This window comes from Apis cerana, linkage group LG1, assembly GCF_029169275.1.
Source record: "Apis cerana isolate GH-2021 linkage group LG1, AcerK_1.0, whole genome shotgun sequence".
NCBI lineage: Eukaryota > Metazoa > Arthropoda > Insecta > Hymenoptera > Apidae > Apis > Apis cerana.
In genome coordinates, this window is record NC_083852.1 from 21,241,634 (window position 1) to 21,259,072 (window position 17,439).

Here is a 17,439-nt window from a genome sequence, read left to right on the forward strand (position 1 = left end):
TAAATATTCTAGAATTTATACTAGGGAATTATCAAAATACAACGGTATATAGATAACGGTATATAGATATATTTTATTATTTTAAGTTTGGTACGCATAGTTGCGAGTACGCATGTGTTTCGTTTGCCATCAATAAGGTAGTTAATATTTTTATAAAACATTGAAATCTAAAGTCTTAATATTAATATAATATCTTAATATTAACTGAAAAACGTAAGAATAAACGTATAATTTTTTATATTTGCTTATTAATAATATTTTAATTGTTTCAAACTAAATGTTTTTAACAAGTTGTATTATTATTATTTTATAGGTTATCTTGCTCTCGTATCGTTTTATATCAAAATGTTAAAAGTGATTTGAAAGTATTCTGTTAAAGGAATTATATTATATTGAATATAAAAATGTCGAGCAGCAGTTCTGAGAGTAGTGACGATAGTCGTCATGAAAAATCTAGGAAAAGATATAAACATAAATATCCTAACCAAGAAAGACGATCGAACAGAAAGGAATTGTGCAACAAGAATAAAAGTTACAGAGATAGGAGAGAAGGTAGGGACGTTCACAAATTTAGCAGAGAAGTAAGAAGAGAAAATAATGATATACATCGTGATAGATCACAAGGCGAACGGGATAGAACATATAGGGATAGTCGACATGATCATCCAAGGAGGGAAGATGATAGACAATATGATAGAAGAAGATATGATAGATCACCTTTAAGAAGAGAAGAATCTCGTCCAAGACATAGAGATTATGAGGAGAAAACTAAAAAGCACAGAGAATCAATGGAATATACTAAGAAACATGACAATGTAAATAAAGAAACAAGAAATAATTTTGAAGAGGTAAAGGTAAAAAAAGAACCTTCGCCGGAATGGGGTAAACCTATTGTTAAAACAGAACTTAAACCAAAGCCACAAGAAAAAGAGAAACCAAATTTTGAATTATCTGGAAAATTAACAGAAGACAGAAATACTGTTAATGGTGTAGTAATTAAATATTCTGAACCTCCAGATTCAAGAAAACCAAAACGTAGATGGAGATTATATCCTTTCAAAGGAGAAAAGGCATTGCCTACATTATATGTACATAGGCAATCAGCTTACCTTATGGGAAGAGACCGTAAAGTTGCTGACATTCCTTTAGATCATCCTTCATGTTCTAAACAGCATGCTGTTTTACAATATCGTTTAGTATCTTTTCAAAAAGAAGGTGGTGGTGAAGGAAGAAGAGTTCGTCCTTACCTTATAGATCTAGAATCTGCAAATGGTACATTTGTAAATAATGTAAAATTGGAACCAAGAAGATATCATGAATTATTAGAAAGAGATGTAGTACGATTTGGATTTAGTTCTAGGGAATATGTTTTATTACATGAACATAGTAAAGATGATTCATTAGACGATGATGTTCCCCTAACAACTACAAATGCGACTACTGTTACTACTACTGCATAGGTATTACATTTTTTAATTTGTAATATTTATTAAACGTTTTATTTCTTTTAGAAGTTAAGAATTATAAGAAATATTTATATATTTTATTTCAGGATTTTACTTGTAAAATATTTAAGAACTTATAAAATATTTTAAATATATTATCTGAATATATAATTTACTTATTAGGACAAATTGTAAGGCTAAGTTATGATTGTCTTTAAGTAAAAAAACTTACTATAAAAAAATTAATCAATTCTTACATAAAGTATTAATAACAATATAATATTTGTTTTATGAAATTTTTTTTTAACAAAAAAAATTGTCAACACACAAATATCACATTTTATCTAATCAGGAACAAAAATTGATTGTAAAAAATAATTTTTGAAATACATGAAATTTATTCATTTATATTTAGAATTTTATTTACCCAACTTAAATAATAAATTTTGTATATTGTATGCAACTTTATAACAGTACTTGTATATTATATAGATATGTATATATAAAATATACAAAATTCATGTAGAAATTATTTTTTTAGTATATATTTTCTAATATAATTTTGTAGAAATATTTACAAAATTTGATTTTTTTACTTACAAATCACAAAATTTGTAACTAATATTATATAGACATATATATATATATATATATATAATATATAGGTATTTTTTTTAAATAAAAGAATTAAAAAATATAATACAAAATTTATGAAATTATTTTTTTTTATTTAATTTTCAAATATTAATCAGCATTTATTGATGTTCGTATCTTAATTTATAAATTCTTTTACCAATTCTATTTTTATAAACTATTTAGTCTTTTAATGTTCTAAGTAAAGAAAATTTAAGGCTTATTCTTATTATATCTCATATATTCATTTATATTTCATAATAATTCTCTGGATGGATATTTATAATATTATTTTAATACTTTTATAGAAAAAATTATTGAAATTCAAAAAATATCAAATTTATATTAATAAAATATTTACACAACTCTTTGGATTTTATTGCTAATAAAATAATAATAATGAAATTTTAAAATATAAATTTCAAAAATTATCAGTTCAGTCATATTAAATTTAATCTTAATTGTACTATTTTAAAAAGAATCACTATATTTATATGTAAAACTTAACAAATTCTTAATGTAATATGAATATCAATTTTAATGCTATATTCTATAGTATCACTAAATATGAAATTTGTACAATGAACAGTGAAAATTTAATCGTACTTTTGCGTCATTAAATAAATACATTAGTTGCACTAAAATAGTATCAAAAACTATTACAGATTAATTATATATAATACTCTACAACTATTCTCATTTCTTAGATGCTAAACAGTAAATCTGATTATTTGATTATTAATTAAACCTATTACTAACTAAAGATTTTCTGCCACAATTTATGTAAAATAAATTTCAAATATTTGAATCTAAAATATGTACATATACATTAATATGGCAGTTTAAAGCTATGGAACTTTATACATGTTTCCAGTTTTGATATAATTATTATTAAAATTACAGTTCTGTTATAGAAACATATTTTAAATGATAATATCTATTACATCTTCAACAATTTCACGATCCATTTACTCTTACAGCATCTGTATTAATGTTCGTATATGTAACTATATTATTACTGTCTTCAACAACTGGAGTCTGTCTTAACAAATTTAATAATGCACTGTTTATCACCAAAGGTATATTAGCTTTACCACTTTGTAAATTTGAATGAGTTCTTTGAATTTTCGGTAATGTATTCTTCGCGACGTTATCAGTTGATTCACCAGTTCCTCCAATAATACAATTCTTTAATGGAAGAACATTTTGTGAACTAATTAACGATGAACTAGGTCGAGTAGGTGGCGCTAAACTAATATTCGAGCTTAAAGAACTAGAGCTTCTACCTTCTAAACTTATTTCAGATCCCCGTCGTTCAGTTACGTTTCTTTTATTTTTTCGTTGATCAGTCAATGACGTAAATGAATCTCTTTTTAATATCGCTTTAATAGTAGGATTAGTTAATTTCGAACTATCTAAAGTATTACATTTCTCAGTCATATTTGTGATTGATGCCCTTTTACGTTCCGGTAAATTTAAACTAGATATCGATGATCTTTTATCACATTTTTTTTCCAATTGTTCTTTAATATCACTCGAAACGATATCTTTTTGTTCTTGCGATGCATCAGAATGTAAATTACTTTTTACATCTATGTTTGTACTAGCTTTATTTGTATTGGCTAAATTTTGATCAGATATGTGAATTGACCGTGGCACTTCGTATCCATTTGTTGAATTTTCTTTTAGAATAATATCTTCGTTATCTGCTAATAATTCTAAATATTTTGGCATTTCCCCCGATTGTGAAGTAGGTGTTGCATTATGAGAATTCTGAAGGAATGGTTGCATATCTCGACTACCTTCTGAACTGCTCGATTTCCATGAATTCCCTGAGAAAATCAATTGATTTTATTACATTTCAATTGATAATTTTATGAATAATATGAATTAACGAGTGAGTAGAATAGAGACATTGATCGAGAAAGCAGGATACATACAGATGAGTTTCACGAAGAGAACCTACCTGAATTGTTATGATTTTGGTTCTCGTCAGCAAAGTAAGCCATGTTAGAGACGCCTGCAAGCATGAGCCATGCAATGATAAATATATATTCAAGCAAATTGTTAAATTTATATATTGAACACTTTAATGGTGATGCATCTTGTCGAATTGAATTATAATTATTGAACATGATTATGTTCGAAACAATATGTTCATTTTATGATATATGAAAAATAAATTAAATTTTTTAAATACATTCATTTATGATCTATTAGATAATTCTATTAGTCAACAAAGCAGTTATTAGCTTATTTAGAAATTAAATTTTACTATAAAACTATGAAAATCGTATAAATATATATTGTATAGGATTGTATAGGATTGTATAGGAAAGGTAGGAAAGGTTTTAGTCATAAATGATTAAACATATTTAGGCGAATTTTTTTATATCATTCCCCAATTCAAAATAAAAACTTTTATCTTTTAATTTTGCAAATATGTCAAAAAGTTAATATAAATGAATATCTTTATAGACTGAAATGCATATGAGGAGTGAGATAAAAAACGTAACATTGAATTTTGTAAGAACCATTCTAATAAGCGATTTGAAATCTTATAAGCTAAAATGTGTTTGCTCAATTGGCAATTAATATATTTGAAAAAAAATGTAGATTTATATTCCATGCCAGAGAGTCATATAATGCAAATATCTATATATAATAGGAACTTACCCCTTCTAGATAAGTAATAACTAGCAACTGGATTTAATTGCGCATCCTCTATAGTACTTCGAAGACTAACTATATTTTCTAGACAAACTTTAAAACTTGGTCGGGTATCAACATCACTCCAACAACGCAACATGAGTTGATGTAACGCGAGTGGACAATTCAAAGGTTTGGATAACCTTCCACCTGCACGTACATGATGCAATACTTCAATATTTGTTCTGGCAGGATACGGTTGTTGGCCCAACGACGTAATTTCCCACATTAATACACCAAATGCCCAAACATCACTCTGCGAGGTAAATACACCATCTACTAAAGATTCAGGTGCCATCCATCGAACAGGAAGTAATCCTTCTCCTTCCTATGATGGAAATTGAAATATTTGTTTTATCTTTTTTTTATTTTATAAGTTTAAAAGTTTAAAAGATTAGACAGAATATTTACTTTTCGATAATAATCGTTTTTGTATATATCTCTAGCAAGTCCAAAGTCACCAATCTTAACGACACGATTCTCTCGATCTTTGGCCGATACCAAACAATTTCTACACGCAAGATCTCTATGTACAAAATGAAGCTCTTCTAAATAACGGCATCCTCTTGCTACATCTTCACACATGGCAAGTAAATCTTGCAATCGTAACGCGTGTGAATCCGAAGGTTGCAGAGATCGACTTGCCCTTAAATAACTCAATAAGTCCCCAGCTTCCATTAGTTCCAATACTAATAACGGTGGATCCGTATCTAAGCAAACTCCTAAAAGTCTGAGTACATGTTTATGTCGAAAATGACTCATGAGTCTAGCTTCCTGAAGGAATTCTGTCTTTTCTTGAGCCGAAGCTCCTTTTCGAAGCGTTTTAATTGCGACTGGTGTTATTCCTGGCCTTTCCAAATCCTTCGCATTTCCTTGAAATACCTATAAGATTTTGACATTTACAATAATGATACAGTTTTACAATTTCGTGAAGTATTTATAATTTATCACTTACTTCTCCAAAAGCTCCACTACCCAAAAATTTCGCTAATGTTATTTGTTCCCTTCTAATTTTAGGAAGAGTAGAATCGTCCGAATCGTTTTGCAACGTAGACGCGTATAACGCGTTGGATTGAACAAAATTTCCACGTGGTATCTCTCGAAGTGTTGCTAATTCGACATCGCTTACTAATGGAGGTAAGACCGCCTTTTTATCTTCTTTGCGTTGTCGGTACACTGCTGGATTACAAAAAAAGAACTTATCTTTTACAGTACAGTAGTGTCAATACGATTTATAAATTTAAATAAGAATTACTTTAAACGTTAAAGAATATATACTTTATTTGTAATTATCATACACTTACGGCAAAGGAAATAACAGGAGCAAATGAGCATAATAATGATAACAGGGACGCTAAGTCCCAACACTAAACCAAGATGTTGTTGAGCCGCTAATATACCTCCAGTAGCTTCGGTTAAATCAATGATCGGACTGGATCTGCTCCAACCACCGAAACCGTATGCGTTCCTAGCTTGAACTCGAAATCTATACTTGTCATCCATGTCTCCTGTGATTATCCAGTAATTGTCTGTACCATTGTAATACAGCTTCCAACTTGCGTTCCCAGTCGAGTCTATTTGCTCGTTAATCTCATTGATTTTCATCCCTTCGACACGATATAACGTGATTTGCGAACCATGAGCTTGTGCCGGTTTCCAATTCAATTGGTAGACTGAATTACGAAGTTTGGTTACGGTAGGCATACCAGGAGCACTCGGTACATCACCTATTTTCCAAGTGAATTCGAAACGATGTATCATTGTAAAGAAAGCAACGAGGTTAAAGTTAAAATCGAAGTTTATTACCTAAAGTTTGAAAAGTGAATCTTCCATCAGTTGGCCACACGAAATCCTTCTTGTAATTAGGATATCTCAGAAGTAAGTGAAATTTGTACAAAGTTCGAGGTTGCAATTTCTTGATAAAATACGTCACTCTGTCCTTATCCACCTTGAAATCGTTCGCCACTTGCCAATCTTCCATGGCAACATCTTTATACTCTAACGTATATCTGACCATCAAGTTGATCGTTGGTATCCAAGATACGTTCAAGCTATTTACGCTAACTCCAGTTAAAGTTAAATTATTGGGTTCCGGATACATTTTAACTACTTGACTTGAACTTTCACTGTAAACATCGTTGACGTGAGTGGGATAAGCACGGACGAACACCAGATATTCTTGATCGGGTAACCACGGTTCTAACATGGTGAAGTATCTACCGTCCGTAGTACGCTCTGTACCCTTTATAAACTCTCCCTTCTGTCGTGCCCCATTTATTAATCGAACCAATCTCCAATGCACTTCGTATCTCACTGCTGGAGCGTTTAATATTTTTGGCGGCATCCAATATACAATGGCCAAGGTTGGCGTGAGCGCTTCGACAGTTACGTTTTCTGGGGCCGTAGGTGCTCCTGCTTCGGTTTGTAACACAACACCGGAACCAAATTCTAAGCTCATCGATTCCAAATTGGTATAATAATTACTCAAAGCCAGTTTCAATCCATAGTTCGTAAAAGGCTTCAAATCCTTTATTTCGTATTCTTTCTTGTAAGTTTGTAATTTTATCCTGTCGCCGTTCTCGCACATATTAGGATCATTTTCTAAACACTGAGATACGTATATCGTGTACAATGTGGTGGGCAAACTGTATCTTTCGCAACCGAATTGTGGAACAGGGTCGGGAAGTCTGACGGTAATACTGTTTGCCGATTTTTTCATTTCTTCCACATTGTAGAATACTCGATGAGGGATCAAACAGTTCGCGATCGGATAGGTTTGCAAGGATTTTCCAAGGGCTTTAATACTTCGTACGAATGGCAAATAGAAGTGTCTGATCTCCGCGTCATCGGGATATTTTTTATTTACAAAGTAAATCTGATCTTCCGCGATGTTGGACCAATAAATATTCATCTTATCGACCGTTAACGATTTTGGCGGTAATCCTTTATTGAAACTCGCGCTTGCTATCAAATTACATGCACAACCATCGATATCGGCGATATTTAAGTGACCTTCTAACGAAATCCAATACATGACCGGTTTCTGAAAATTGGTACTGTCGATGGTCATCACCGGACTGACGGACGGTCTGTAAGGACAGGAACAATCATCTATATAATTGAAGAACGGTTGAATGTCTCTCCCGTCTAAATTAGATCGCATTATTATCCCGCCATCTTTTTTAGTCTCTATCCAATACAATGATCTGTAATAGATTAAATCAGATTATAAAATAAATTTAAAGGATAGAGATAAAGACTTAAAGGTTGAAAAAGATTCTGTAAAAATAGCTACCCTGTGGATGGTAATATATCAAGATTTACGATACGTCTGCTCGACGTGACGATACTTTCGTACTTGAGAATTCCAACTTGCCACATGGTCAAGTCTAATTTCATAATGCGTCCGCCATTTTCTCTATAACTCAACTCAGACCAGTAAAGATGCCTCGCAACCCAATCGACAGTTATGCTAAGTGCACTATTGTTTAATGCCAACATTTTAGTAGCATTTGATCCATTCAAATCCGATGTTACCAGTTCCCTCATTTCGTTGATCCAATAAATCTTGCTCTCTGCTGCCAGATAAGTAACCTCGGCCGCGATATGTCGAGTAATCGTATAGTTCACTTCCTGATCTAAATCGGATATTCTGACCGCGTCCACTGTAGCGACCAACAATTGTGGCACCGGATTTTCGTATATCGTGGAAATGTTGATCACGTCTGTGTACAATCCCGCGCCAATTTTCGTATGAGCTCGAACTTGAAAATAATATGTCATATTTGGCAAGAGATTTTGAACGGTGTACTCTAACAATGTGGATGGAATAAGCGATTGATCGCAGATTTGTATCTCGACGTTGTGGTTCTTGAACCAACATTGTACCGTATATCCTGTGATCAGACCATTCGTGAACTCGGGTTGATCCCATCTGTAAACCAATCATCAATCATTTGAAATAAATAAATTTTACTAACTACGATAAATATCTTCATCACTTACCTAAATATCGCAAATATATCAATGTTTTCGCTCAACGGTTCCTTATGGAATTCTATAAATGCTCTGGAATTAGTTGGTTGACTCGGAACACTCTGCGGTGATCTCAATATCTTCCTCGTATGATGAGCCGTTTCCCAATACGTAAACGCTTTTACAGAGACTTCGAGAACCGAATAAGGCAAAATCTGTTCGGAATTATTGTAAGGCATCGATGTTTCCGTTGTTATCTCTGGATTTGAATTGGTGTTGATATAATCCGCAAATTTCACTTCATAAAACACAGTCCCATAATTGATGTTCTCCACCGGGTCCCAGGATATGTTGAAGTTTCTCCATGTTCCTTCCACCCTAATACTGTCATAATTAACGGCGTTGGGTAATACCGTTACGGTCTCGGATGTAAAGTTCTTCGGATATTGATGGAGTGCCGGATCCATGATAGCTACCATGTGGAGGCCCGATAAAGTGATACCATTTATTATAGCCGTGTTTTGGCCAGACAGATCGCCTATCACCGCATTCCGATCGTCTTGAAGCCACAGAAGATGTTCTGAGAAGTAGCATAAAGGACCTTGCATGTTTGGATGTTGCAGAGCAGAGATCTTAAAAGATAATATCAAAGAAAAAATATTGTTATAGTTCTTTCTTTTTCATAAAATTTATTTGAAATATAATTTAACGATAAAAACCTTTTCAGGTACGATTTTGTGGCTCATAGAAATCCTCTCAGACGTTGGTGCTCGATAAACAATAGATCCACTTTCGTAACTCCGAACGATCCAATAAACGAATCTGTTTTCTGTGTCCAATGTTAACCCCATCACTTGTTTTCCATTGAATATTTCATCCGAGTGATAATATCTTCTGTCCTGTCCGTTTAGACGAGCTACTTCAACAGCATGGCCTGTCGACCAATATAGATACGCTTCCAAAGAATCGATCATTAATTCTTTAACGATGGCCAGAATCGACATGGGTTCTTGATGAGATCCATTTAAATTAGCTCTTGTTATCTAAACGAGAAATATAGATGAATTAATATTGATTAAAATATTATCTGATTAATAAGATTAAAATATAATTATTTGATTTACAATTTGTTGCTTTGGATTAGCCCAATACAATTTTTTCGATATCCAGTCGACGGCAACGCTCCCGACAGAATGAATATTCATCTTCATCTTTTGATGACTCGTGATGTTGTAACGATACAATGCAGAATTATTTCCTACGATGTAAAGTACATCTTTGTACCAACTGACATCAACAATATGATAATCAACCTCCGCTTCTTTCAAACTCGCTTTGTATATCAAAGTATCGATATTTTCTCCAGTTACATCGCTCCTTAAGAGACCTTCGTTCGCGGACCACAATATGGACGCGTGCGATCCGTCTCTGGAAAATTAATCAAAAATGATTAATCATAAGTGAATATCGATCAAACGTGTTCTTTTTGTGAAGAAGAAGAAACAAATTTTAAATGATTTGATTAATTTTACCTCAATGTTCGACCCCTGAACTCGGTGGACCACGGTCCTCTGCCAGCGCTCGTGTAAGCTGCCGCTTTAATCGAGTATTCTGATTTCTCTCGAAGATTATGCACAGTATGAGACGAGCTAGCGATATCTTTCTGATGGATCGTCTCCCCGGTAGACTCGTCTTTGATCTCCAATTCGTAAGACCAATTCTGCCAAGCGCCTTTCCCCTGACCGCCCAAAAGATGAGGCGCTTGCCAGGAAACTTTCGCTCTCTCCACCCCCAACACAGCTTGCACGCCTGTAGGAGGATTTACGGGGACAGGAACGGGCTGGCTCGCATTCATAAGTACATTGACACTGACAAATGAACCGTTCAATCTGGAAGGAAGAAACGTTCGTTCAAGCGTCCCGTATACGATATCGACGTTGACCGAATAAGAATGAACTTTCGCACCTATCTGGATAAGCATTGTGAAAATATCTATTTTGTCCCGAATGGTATCCTTCTATCAATACTTCTTCCCCGTTCGTCCAATAAAACAAACCGTTCGCCATAGCCAAGGAGACCACGTTTTTGAATTTCGGTTGCTGCGTATTGGCGCGAAGATTTAAAACTTCGCGACCATCCAAAGAGACAGATATTACGGTGTTTTGAATATGATGGGGAACCAATAAACGAAAGTTCGTATGATCGACGGTGAATGCTCCTAAATCGGCGTCTTCCAGAATCAAATATGGCTGAACCTGCGAAAATTGATCTAAAGTCATTTACAATTGAATTGAGTGGTGGAAGCAAATTGGATGAACATTGCCAGATAGAAATCAATTTTTTCATCACGTATAGGTTGAAAACGTACCTCGTGCTTCACTCCATTACTTATGTCAGCCAGATCTAATCGATATAAACCGCCTCTGGTGACCCAGAACAAGTAACCGTTGTAAGGGTCTACCTCGATGTGTGTGGGTCGCGTTAAGAAACCAGCCACGGCTACTGTCAAACCTCTTCCGTCTAAATTGCATCTAGCAATCTGCCAAACAGTGGTCGCGTGTTTCACCTCGCCCAAAATGTACAGGTGAAGATTTAACCAATCAACGGATAGACTGAGAGGCTTGAAGTTCACTTGACTGGGACTAAGTATCACCGTGGGTATCGTTCGTTTCGCGATTGACGTTCTGTACACGTATCCCAAAGAATCGGAAATGAAAAGCTGCGCGGAGGCTACGTGAATCGCCACTCCTCGAATCGTGCTCGTGTTTTCGTAAACCACAGTGGGATCGTCCAACATATCCGCGTTCTGTTTCGCAACCACGTGCTGACCACCAAGAATTAAAATAGGTTGTTGCGTGTCTTTCACTGGAACACGAAGAATATTTTTAACATCCCCTTTGGATAATGATCATTTGAAAGTTTAATTCGATGAGACGTACCAGCCGGTTCTGGAGTTGTCATGATGTAAGTTACCGCAGGTGGTCCCTCGCCAACTCCATTTCTCATAGTCACGCTAATGGAATAATTCTTGTTCGATTCAAGATTTTGGAACATGTAGTGATCCGTGTTCTCCGATGCTGGTATATCCTGTCGATCGATTATAAAACAATATTAATCAAATCACTGTCAAAGTATCTTTCCCTTTCGATCCCTCGTTGGACATGTACAATTGGTATGCGAATAGGAAGAGAAACGCCATGCCAGAAACGTATTTCGTGAGAGATCTGGTTCTTACAAGTTAACAAACTGATGTTATCGGGATCATGTATAATATGTAGGTATAAATAATTTCACAAAATTTAAAAAACTATGGTTAATCGTAATCAGCAGGCAGTATCAACATTATAAATATTATTCTATAATTTAAAAAGATTAAAATCGAAGAAAACATGCATACGTTCCAAACATGCTTGCTTTTCCATTATATTTGGGGGAAAGTGTGCAGCCTTGAAGAACCAGTTGCTATTTCGGACAGTGCTTTTTGCTACGACAGTTAGAAAGAAGAGAAAAGAGCAATCGACTTTATATCGATGTGCTAAATAATGATCATAACAGCTTAAAGAGAATAGGCTTTGACTCGTGAATAGAATAATGCACTTTGCGCAATAGTAATAGATAACTACGCGCGACGACAAAAAGATTTCAAAAGAAGAAACGAACGATCGATGAGAGTATCGTTTGCATTATTGTAGTTCTGGCGTGGCGTATACCTTAAGCTGGGAGTGATCAGCCCCTTGCAGACGCAGGACATAAGACAAAAGTGGCCCGTTGGGAAAAGGGCCCGGTTCCCAAGACACAGACGCGCGGCAACTGTCTACTGCCACCGCTCTTACAATTACCGGTGCTGAGGTTGGTAAACCGGCCGCCAGCGTTCGTATCACGACGCTTGGAGCGGAGACGATGGGCTCGGGATTGTGCTGAGACGATTTTAAAAGTAACGCTACGCGAAACTGTAATTCAACGAATGAAGCAATGTAAATAATGACAATAACGCAGAGTACACATATTATTAATAGATCAAATAGAGAACTTACTTACCCTGTACTTTGTATACGGCTGCAAATTCTCGACCAAAATCTGATCATCCTCACCCCACGATTGGTTTCTACAATATTGCCATGTCTCGGCCAATTCTTCGTACCTCCATTGCACTAAGTACGAAATGCCTCCGCCACGTTTCTCGATGTCTATTCCTTTCCATTCGAGACGCAACGAAGTCGCGGTCAACGAGTCAGCTACCAGTGCTGGTGCCGATGGAATACCTATTTCCGCTGATAACGAGCATCGATAGATATCAGTATCGTTGTTGCGTCGTATATTTGATTATCACATGTAAATTAGACAAAAATCGAATATCGATATTGCGATATTGTTGTTCCCTATTCGCGACCGTCAATCCATAACATAACCATATTATTGTCTATTAACATTATTTAATTTGCGTGGAATTTTTAATGGAATTTGAAAATCATAAACTCGATCACGAATTATTTTTGAATGATGTGAAGGAGGATGATAATTTCGATAATTTCGCGGAATATAAGAAAATACTCGACGAACTGAAAGTTTCGTTCTTTGAGAGATGGAAGGTTAACAAAATCGATAACGTTAATCTAAACGATTTCGAACGATTTCGAACAATTGGAACCGGTGCGTTCGGACGTGTCATACTCGTGAAATATAAAACTTCTGAAACTTTCCACGCTATGAAAATCTTGGATAAATCGAAACTCGTGAAATTGAAGCAGGTGGATCATACGTACAACGAAAAGAGGATATTGGAATGCGTCAGATTCCCGTTTATCGTCTTCATGGAATTCTGTTTCAAAGACAATTCGTACGTGTACATGGTGTTACCGTATATCAGTGGTGGAGAAATGTTCACGCATTTAAGACGAATGGGAAAGTTCGAGGAAAATCTGGCACGATTCTATGCCGCCCAAGTTGCCCTTGCGTTGGAATATCTTCATCATTGTAGCCTGGTTTACAGGGATTTGAAACCAGAAAATATTTTAATTCAGAATACGGGTTATCTCAAAATAACGGACTTTGGATTCTGTAAAATGATCAACGGTAGAACATGGACTCTTTGCGGTACTCCTGAATATCTCGCACCGGAAGTTATATTGTCGAAAGGATACGGCAAATCTGTCGATTGGTGGAGCTTTGGTGTTTTAATTTACGAGATGAATGCTGGTTATCCGCCATTCTATTCGCGAGACCCGATGAAAATATACGAGAAGATCGTCGCTGGTAAATACAAATTCGCTCATCATTTCGGCGAAGAATTAAGAGACATTTTGAAGAACATACTGCAAGTAGATCTTACAAAGAGATACGGTAATTTGAAATCTGGTAGCATGGATATCAAAAGCCACAAATGGTTTCAGCCGATCAAATGGTTAGATTTGTATAATCAAAAGATATTACCTAGTTTTGTACCGAAATGCATATCGCCTGATGACACTAGCAACTTCGATTATTACGATGAGGAACCATTAAAAGTGGCCACGATAGATCGTTACGCTAAAGAATTCGAGAAATTTTGATCGAAAACCGTGATTTAAAGATGACGCGTATCAAAAAGAGATGCTAAAGAGGAAGTATCTTTATGAAAATATTTTGAGGAATCGTTCATTACAATATAATAAAGTGTATATTACCTTTTAATTGTTGAAAGTAACGATTTAGGGCATCGTGACAACCCAGAACACAATACAATTCTTTGGGTGGTAGCAATTCTTGGGTTCCATTCTACAAAATAATAAAATTGACGTATTAGGATCGATGTATTATTGCGTTCAGTGAAATGATAATATAACAGAATAGATAGAATAATGAAAAGAAAAGTGACATTTAACATTAGAATTAGAAATAATTTGTTTTATACTGTACCATATTGTTTTATTGTTTGAACGTATACTATAATTAATGTTTTGATATACACTAATATTACCATATTATTTTAATTTATACTAACGCAAACAGCTTGACAACTCGTATCGAGTGCTCGTTGCCACGCTCCACACCCTTTTGTGCACTGGAACAAACGGAATAAATGCACGCATTAGATTGTACCACACAATATTTGTTACGCGCCAATTTTTCCCATTGTAGAAACACTGTATCACAAGTTGAACAAGCATATAAGCTTGCGATTGAACAATTTGTAAAAACATGGAATATATAATTCAATAAATTCGTGATTAACAATTACAGATTTATTTTAAACTGTTAAACATTCATTTTTAACTTATACATATATTCGGCTTATATATATAATATAAATGCAAAAATAAAAATGCAAACGTTTATGCAAAGAATTAGCATTTCCACTTGATCTAATTTTCGATAGATCGGATGATCGAATCGAGAAACGAAGAAATGATGGCACGCTGCATAATTTTGGCATTGAAGTATACTAACTGGAACATCTGGTTGTCGTATTTTAAAAGATGGACGGTACGAGGCACGTGCCTCAAGTGACACCCACGTTCATAAGACAGCCGGTCGGTTCGTGCCGAGCATGGATTTGCGAACCGAAGTTTAACGCATTAACTTTCTGCGCGAGAGGATGTGGGCATTTGTCGGCGACAACAAGCCGGTCGAAGAAGATGGAAAAGAAGAGGACGAGGAAGAGAGCTTAAGAACACGAAGAATCAAGAACGCGCGTGCTTATTTGCGATGGAAATCGTGATCGAAATTTTTTACGCTCAGGCGCCTGATACGTTCCTTGAGCTTAATATCGCTTTTTTTTCGCGATAAACGAAGATCACCAATGTTATCACGTTTTAGAAAATTACTCGTCATTATTTGATTTATTTATTAACCCGTTTCGCAGCGATCTTATTTAATAATAAATCGAATCACGTCGATCGTTGCATTTTCGACGAGGGTACGAGTTTGTGGAGAGGATAAACAAAAATTCCATCCGGTTGCCGAATCGACTGACGAACTGGAAATATCTTGCAAGACTCGTTTCCTTGAGAACATCTTGAAAGGAAGCGTGCTTGACGAAATGTAAATACACAAGACCGATATGGCATGTTCAATGGTTTCAAGAACTTCAGGAAGAACAAGTTTATAATAGTTTTGTCTAGACTTTCCAGTTCATTTTCGATCGTCGTTTTTATAATTGCTTCTTTTTCGACCAGATGAATCCGTATATTTTATTTCTAATATATATTTTTAATTTCTCTACGAAAGATAATTGATATCTGATCGAGTTTTCGATGAAAATCGAAATCCTTAGGTAGGCTCTTATTACCAGTAACTGCATCGTGTATAACAGCTGCTGCACCTCGTAAAATCGTTATTTCAACATCGTATCTCGAGATACAAGAGAGCCATTTACCAATTGTCAGACTGATCGACACTCTGCCGCATTGGAGAGGCGCCGCATATAAATGATACCCTCTTGACATTTTAGAATAATAAGCTCGCTATAGAAAGATTAATTCTACTGAGGATTAGCCATGCACCTGCACGTTAACCAACAGTTTTATCATTTCGAAATCAATTTTATAAATAAAATTGGATATTTGCTTTTTATTCGAAATATAATAGTATCTGGAAAGGAACAGAAATATGGAACAGTAATAAAGTTGTAATAAAAAATGTTACGAAATATCACTTTGTTTTCTTTTATAAGAATTTTAACATTTTAACCTTAAATTCAATAATCTAAAAAAAAAAAAAAAAAAAAAAAAGAAAAGAAAAGAAAAAACGAAGAAAGGGAAACAACCGTTCGAAACATTGATTAAATCTCGTTTCGCGCGACTGGTCAATAATTATTATGTATACATACATATATGTGTATGTATGTGTATACGATTACGATGGTATTGGAGGGTATCACAGGTCAAATGGTCTGAAAAGTCTAGAACGAAAGGGACCTCCAGTATTAGATAAATAAGTTATTAATAAACATTTGGTGGCAATTCGATTCGACTGCTTCGAACGATTCAGCAATGATTGCAACAAATCGATCTATCAAAACGAACGGAACGAATCGCTTTTTTTTCGAACTATTATTCGAGAATTCCGAGAAGATACGATCGATCCATCTTAATCGAAAAGAAAGGAAAATGAGTGATATATATATATACTATATAAAAAAAAAAGAAAGAAATTAAAAACGCACACGCCTTTAAAAGAAAAAGAAGAAGAAGAAGTGTCGAACGAGCATTTATCTCGGCAATGCACGATAGTTGTGGACGTCTACCCTAACGACGATAATTTTTAACGTCTTAATTAATCATATTTCTCTTGACGTTTCATTGCTCCGTGCCCATATCAGCCCCACGATCCCCCTTTTTCAATTAGTTCGCACGAAACGTTCCTTCGACTATTTCTTTCCCCTTCTTGGTGGCCACTATTCGTATATCGTATATCGCCGTATTTCGAATTCGGCTCACCTCGTTAAACGATCATAATTTTTGTCCGTTTCGAGGTTGGGCCGTCGCGTGATGGGGGTTGACAAAACTATCAGACAGTGGAAAAACAGCTGAGGCGCATCGGTTCGACGCTGCGCCTGCTAATTTCTCACTTCCTCATTAAAACCTCAACACACATTACGCCCCGGTCTGGCCCTCGCTCCACTCAACTCCCCTAGATCGTAGATCTTCATTCTACCACGAACGAGGATCTATTCGTTCTCTCCTCGTTTCGCTTCAAC

The 17,439-nt window shown here is 35.0% G+C and overlaps 3 protein-coding genes across 13 annotated transcripts in view; 2 read left to right on the forward strand and 1 right to left on the reverse strand.

Moving 5' to 3' along the window:
* LOC108002434 (smad nuclear interacting protein 1) lies at positions 1-1,853 on the forward strand. Of its 2 annotated transcripts, none has more exons than XM_017064120.3 (3): positions 1-137; positions 314-1,460; positions 1,553-1,853. In XM_017064120.3, the coding sequence occupies exon 2, from the start codon at positions 405-407 to the stop codon at positions 1,458-1,460; it is 1,056 nt and encodes a 351-aa protein (XP_016919609.1). In that variant the 5' UTR covers positions 1-137; positions 314-404; the 3' UTR covers positions 1,553-1,853. The 2 variants fall into 2 exon arrangements, with proteins under 2 accessions (XP_016919609.1, XP_016919608.1); XM_017064119.3 differs by having other exon boundaries at positions 56-213.
* LOC108002428 (proto-oncogene tyrosine-protein kinase ROS) overlaps positions 1,822-17,439 on the reverse strand; it is a 26,672-nt gene continuing 11,054 nt past the window's right edge. For 5 of the 10 annotated variants that reach the window (XM_028669053.2, XM_062070825.1, XM_062070826.1 and 2 more), the window contains 19 exons: positions 14,743-14,802; positions 14,426-14,516; positions 12,801-13,033; positions 12,473-12,712; positions 11,702-11,849; positions 11,131-11,627; positions 10,728-11,017; positions 10,295-10,651; positions 9,887-10,190; positions 9,482-9,805; positions 8,793-9,394; positions 8,083-8,721; positions 6,594-7,993; positions 6,092-6,514; positions 5,743-5,966; positions 5,199-5,669; positions 4,755-5,115; positions 4,045-4,098; positions 1,822-3,910 (listed from right to left, as the gene is read on the reverse strand). In XM_028669053.2, coding sequence (XP_028524854.1) covers positions 3,036-3,910; positions 4,045-4,098; positions 4,755-5,115; positions 5,199-5,669; positions 5,743-5,966; positions 6,092-6,514; positions 6,594-7,993; positions 8,083-8,721; positions 8,793-9,394; positions 9,482-9,805; positions 9,887-10,190; positions 10,295-10,651; positions 10,728-11,017; positions 11,131-11,627; positions 11,702-11,849; positions 12,473-12,712; positions 12,801-13,033; positions 14,426-14,516; positions 14,743-14,802 — 7,593 coding nt within the window. In that variant the 3' untranslated portion in view covers positions 1,822-3,035. The remainder of the gene's footprint in view (positions 3,911-4,044; positions 4,099-4,754; positions 5,116-5,198; positions 5,670-5,742; positions 5,967-6,091; positions 6,515-6,593; positions 7,994-8,082; positions 8,722-8,792; positions 9,395-9,481; positions 9,806-9,886; positions 10,191-10,294; positions 10,652-10,727; positions 11,018-11,130; positions 11,628-11,701; positions 11,850-12,472; positions 12,713-12,800; positions 13,034-14,425; positions 14,517-14,742; positions 14,803-17,439) is intronic. The other 5 variants (XM_062070830.1, XM_017064113.3, XM_017064110.3 and 2 more) reach the window with 4 other exon arrangements.
* Positions 13,041-16,385, forward strand: LOC108002429 (cAMP-dependent protein kinase catalytic subunit 1-like). Its single transcript, XM_017064114.3, has one exon. It carries the CDS (start codon positions 13,217-13,219, stop codon positions 14,309-14,311), a length of 1,095 nt encoding a protein of 364 aa, XP_016919603.1. The 5' UTR covers positions 13,041-13,216; the 3' UTR covers positions 14,312-16,385.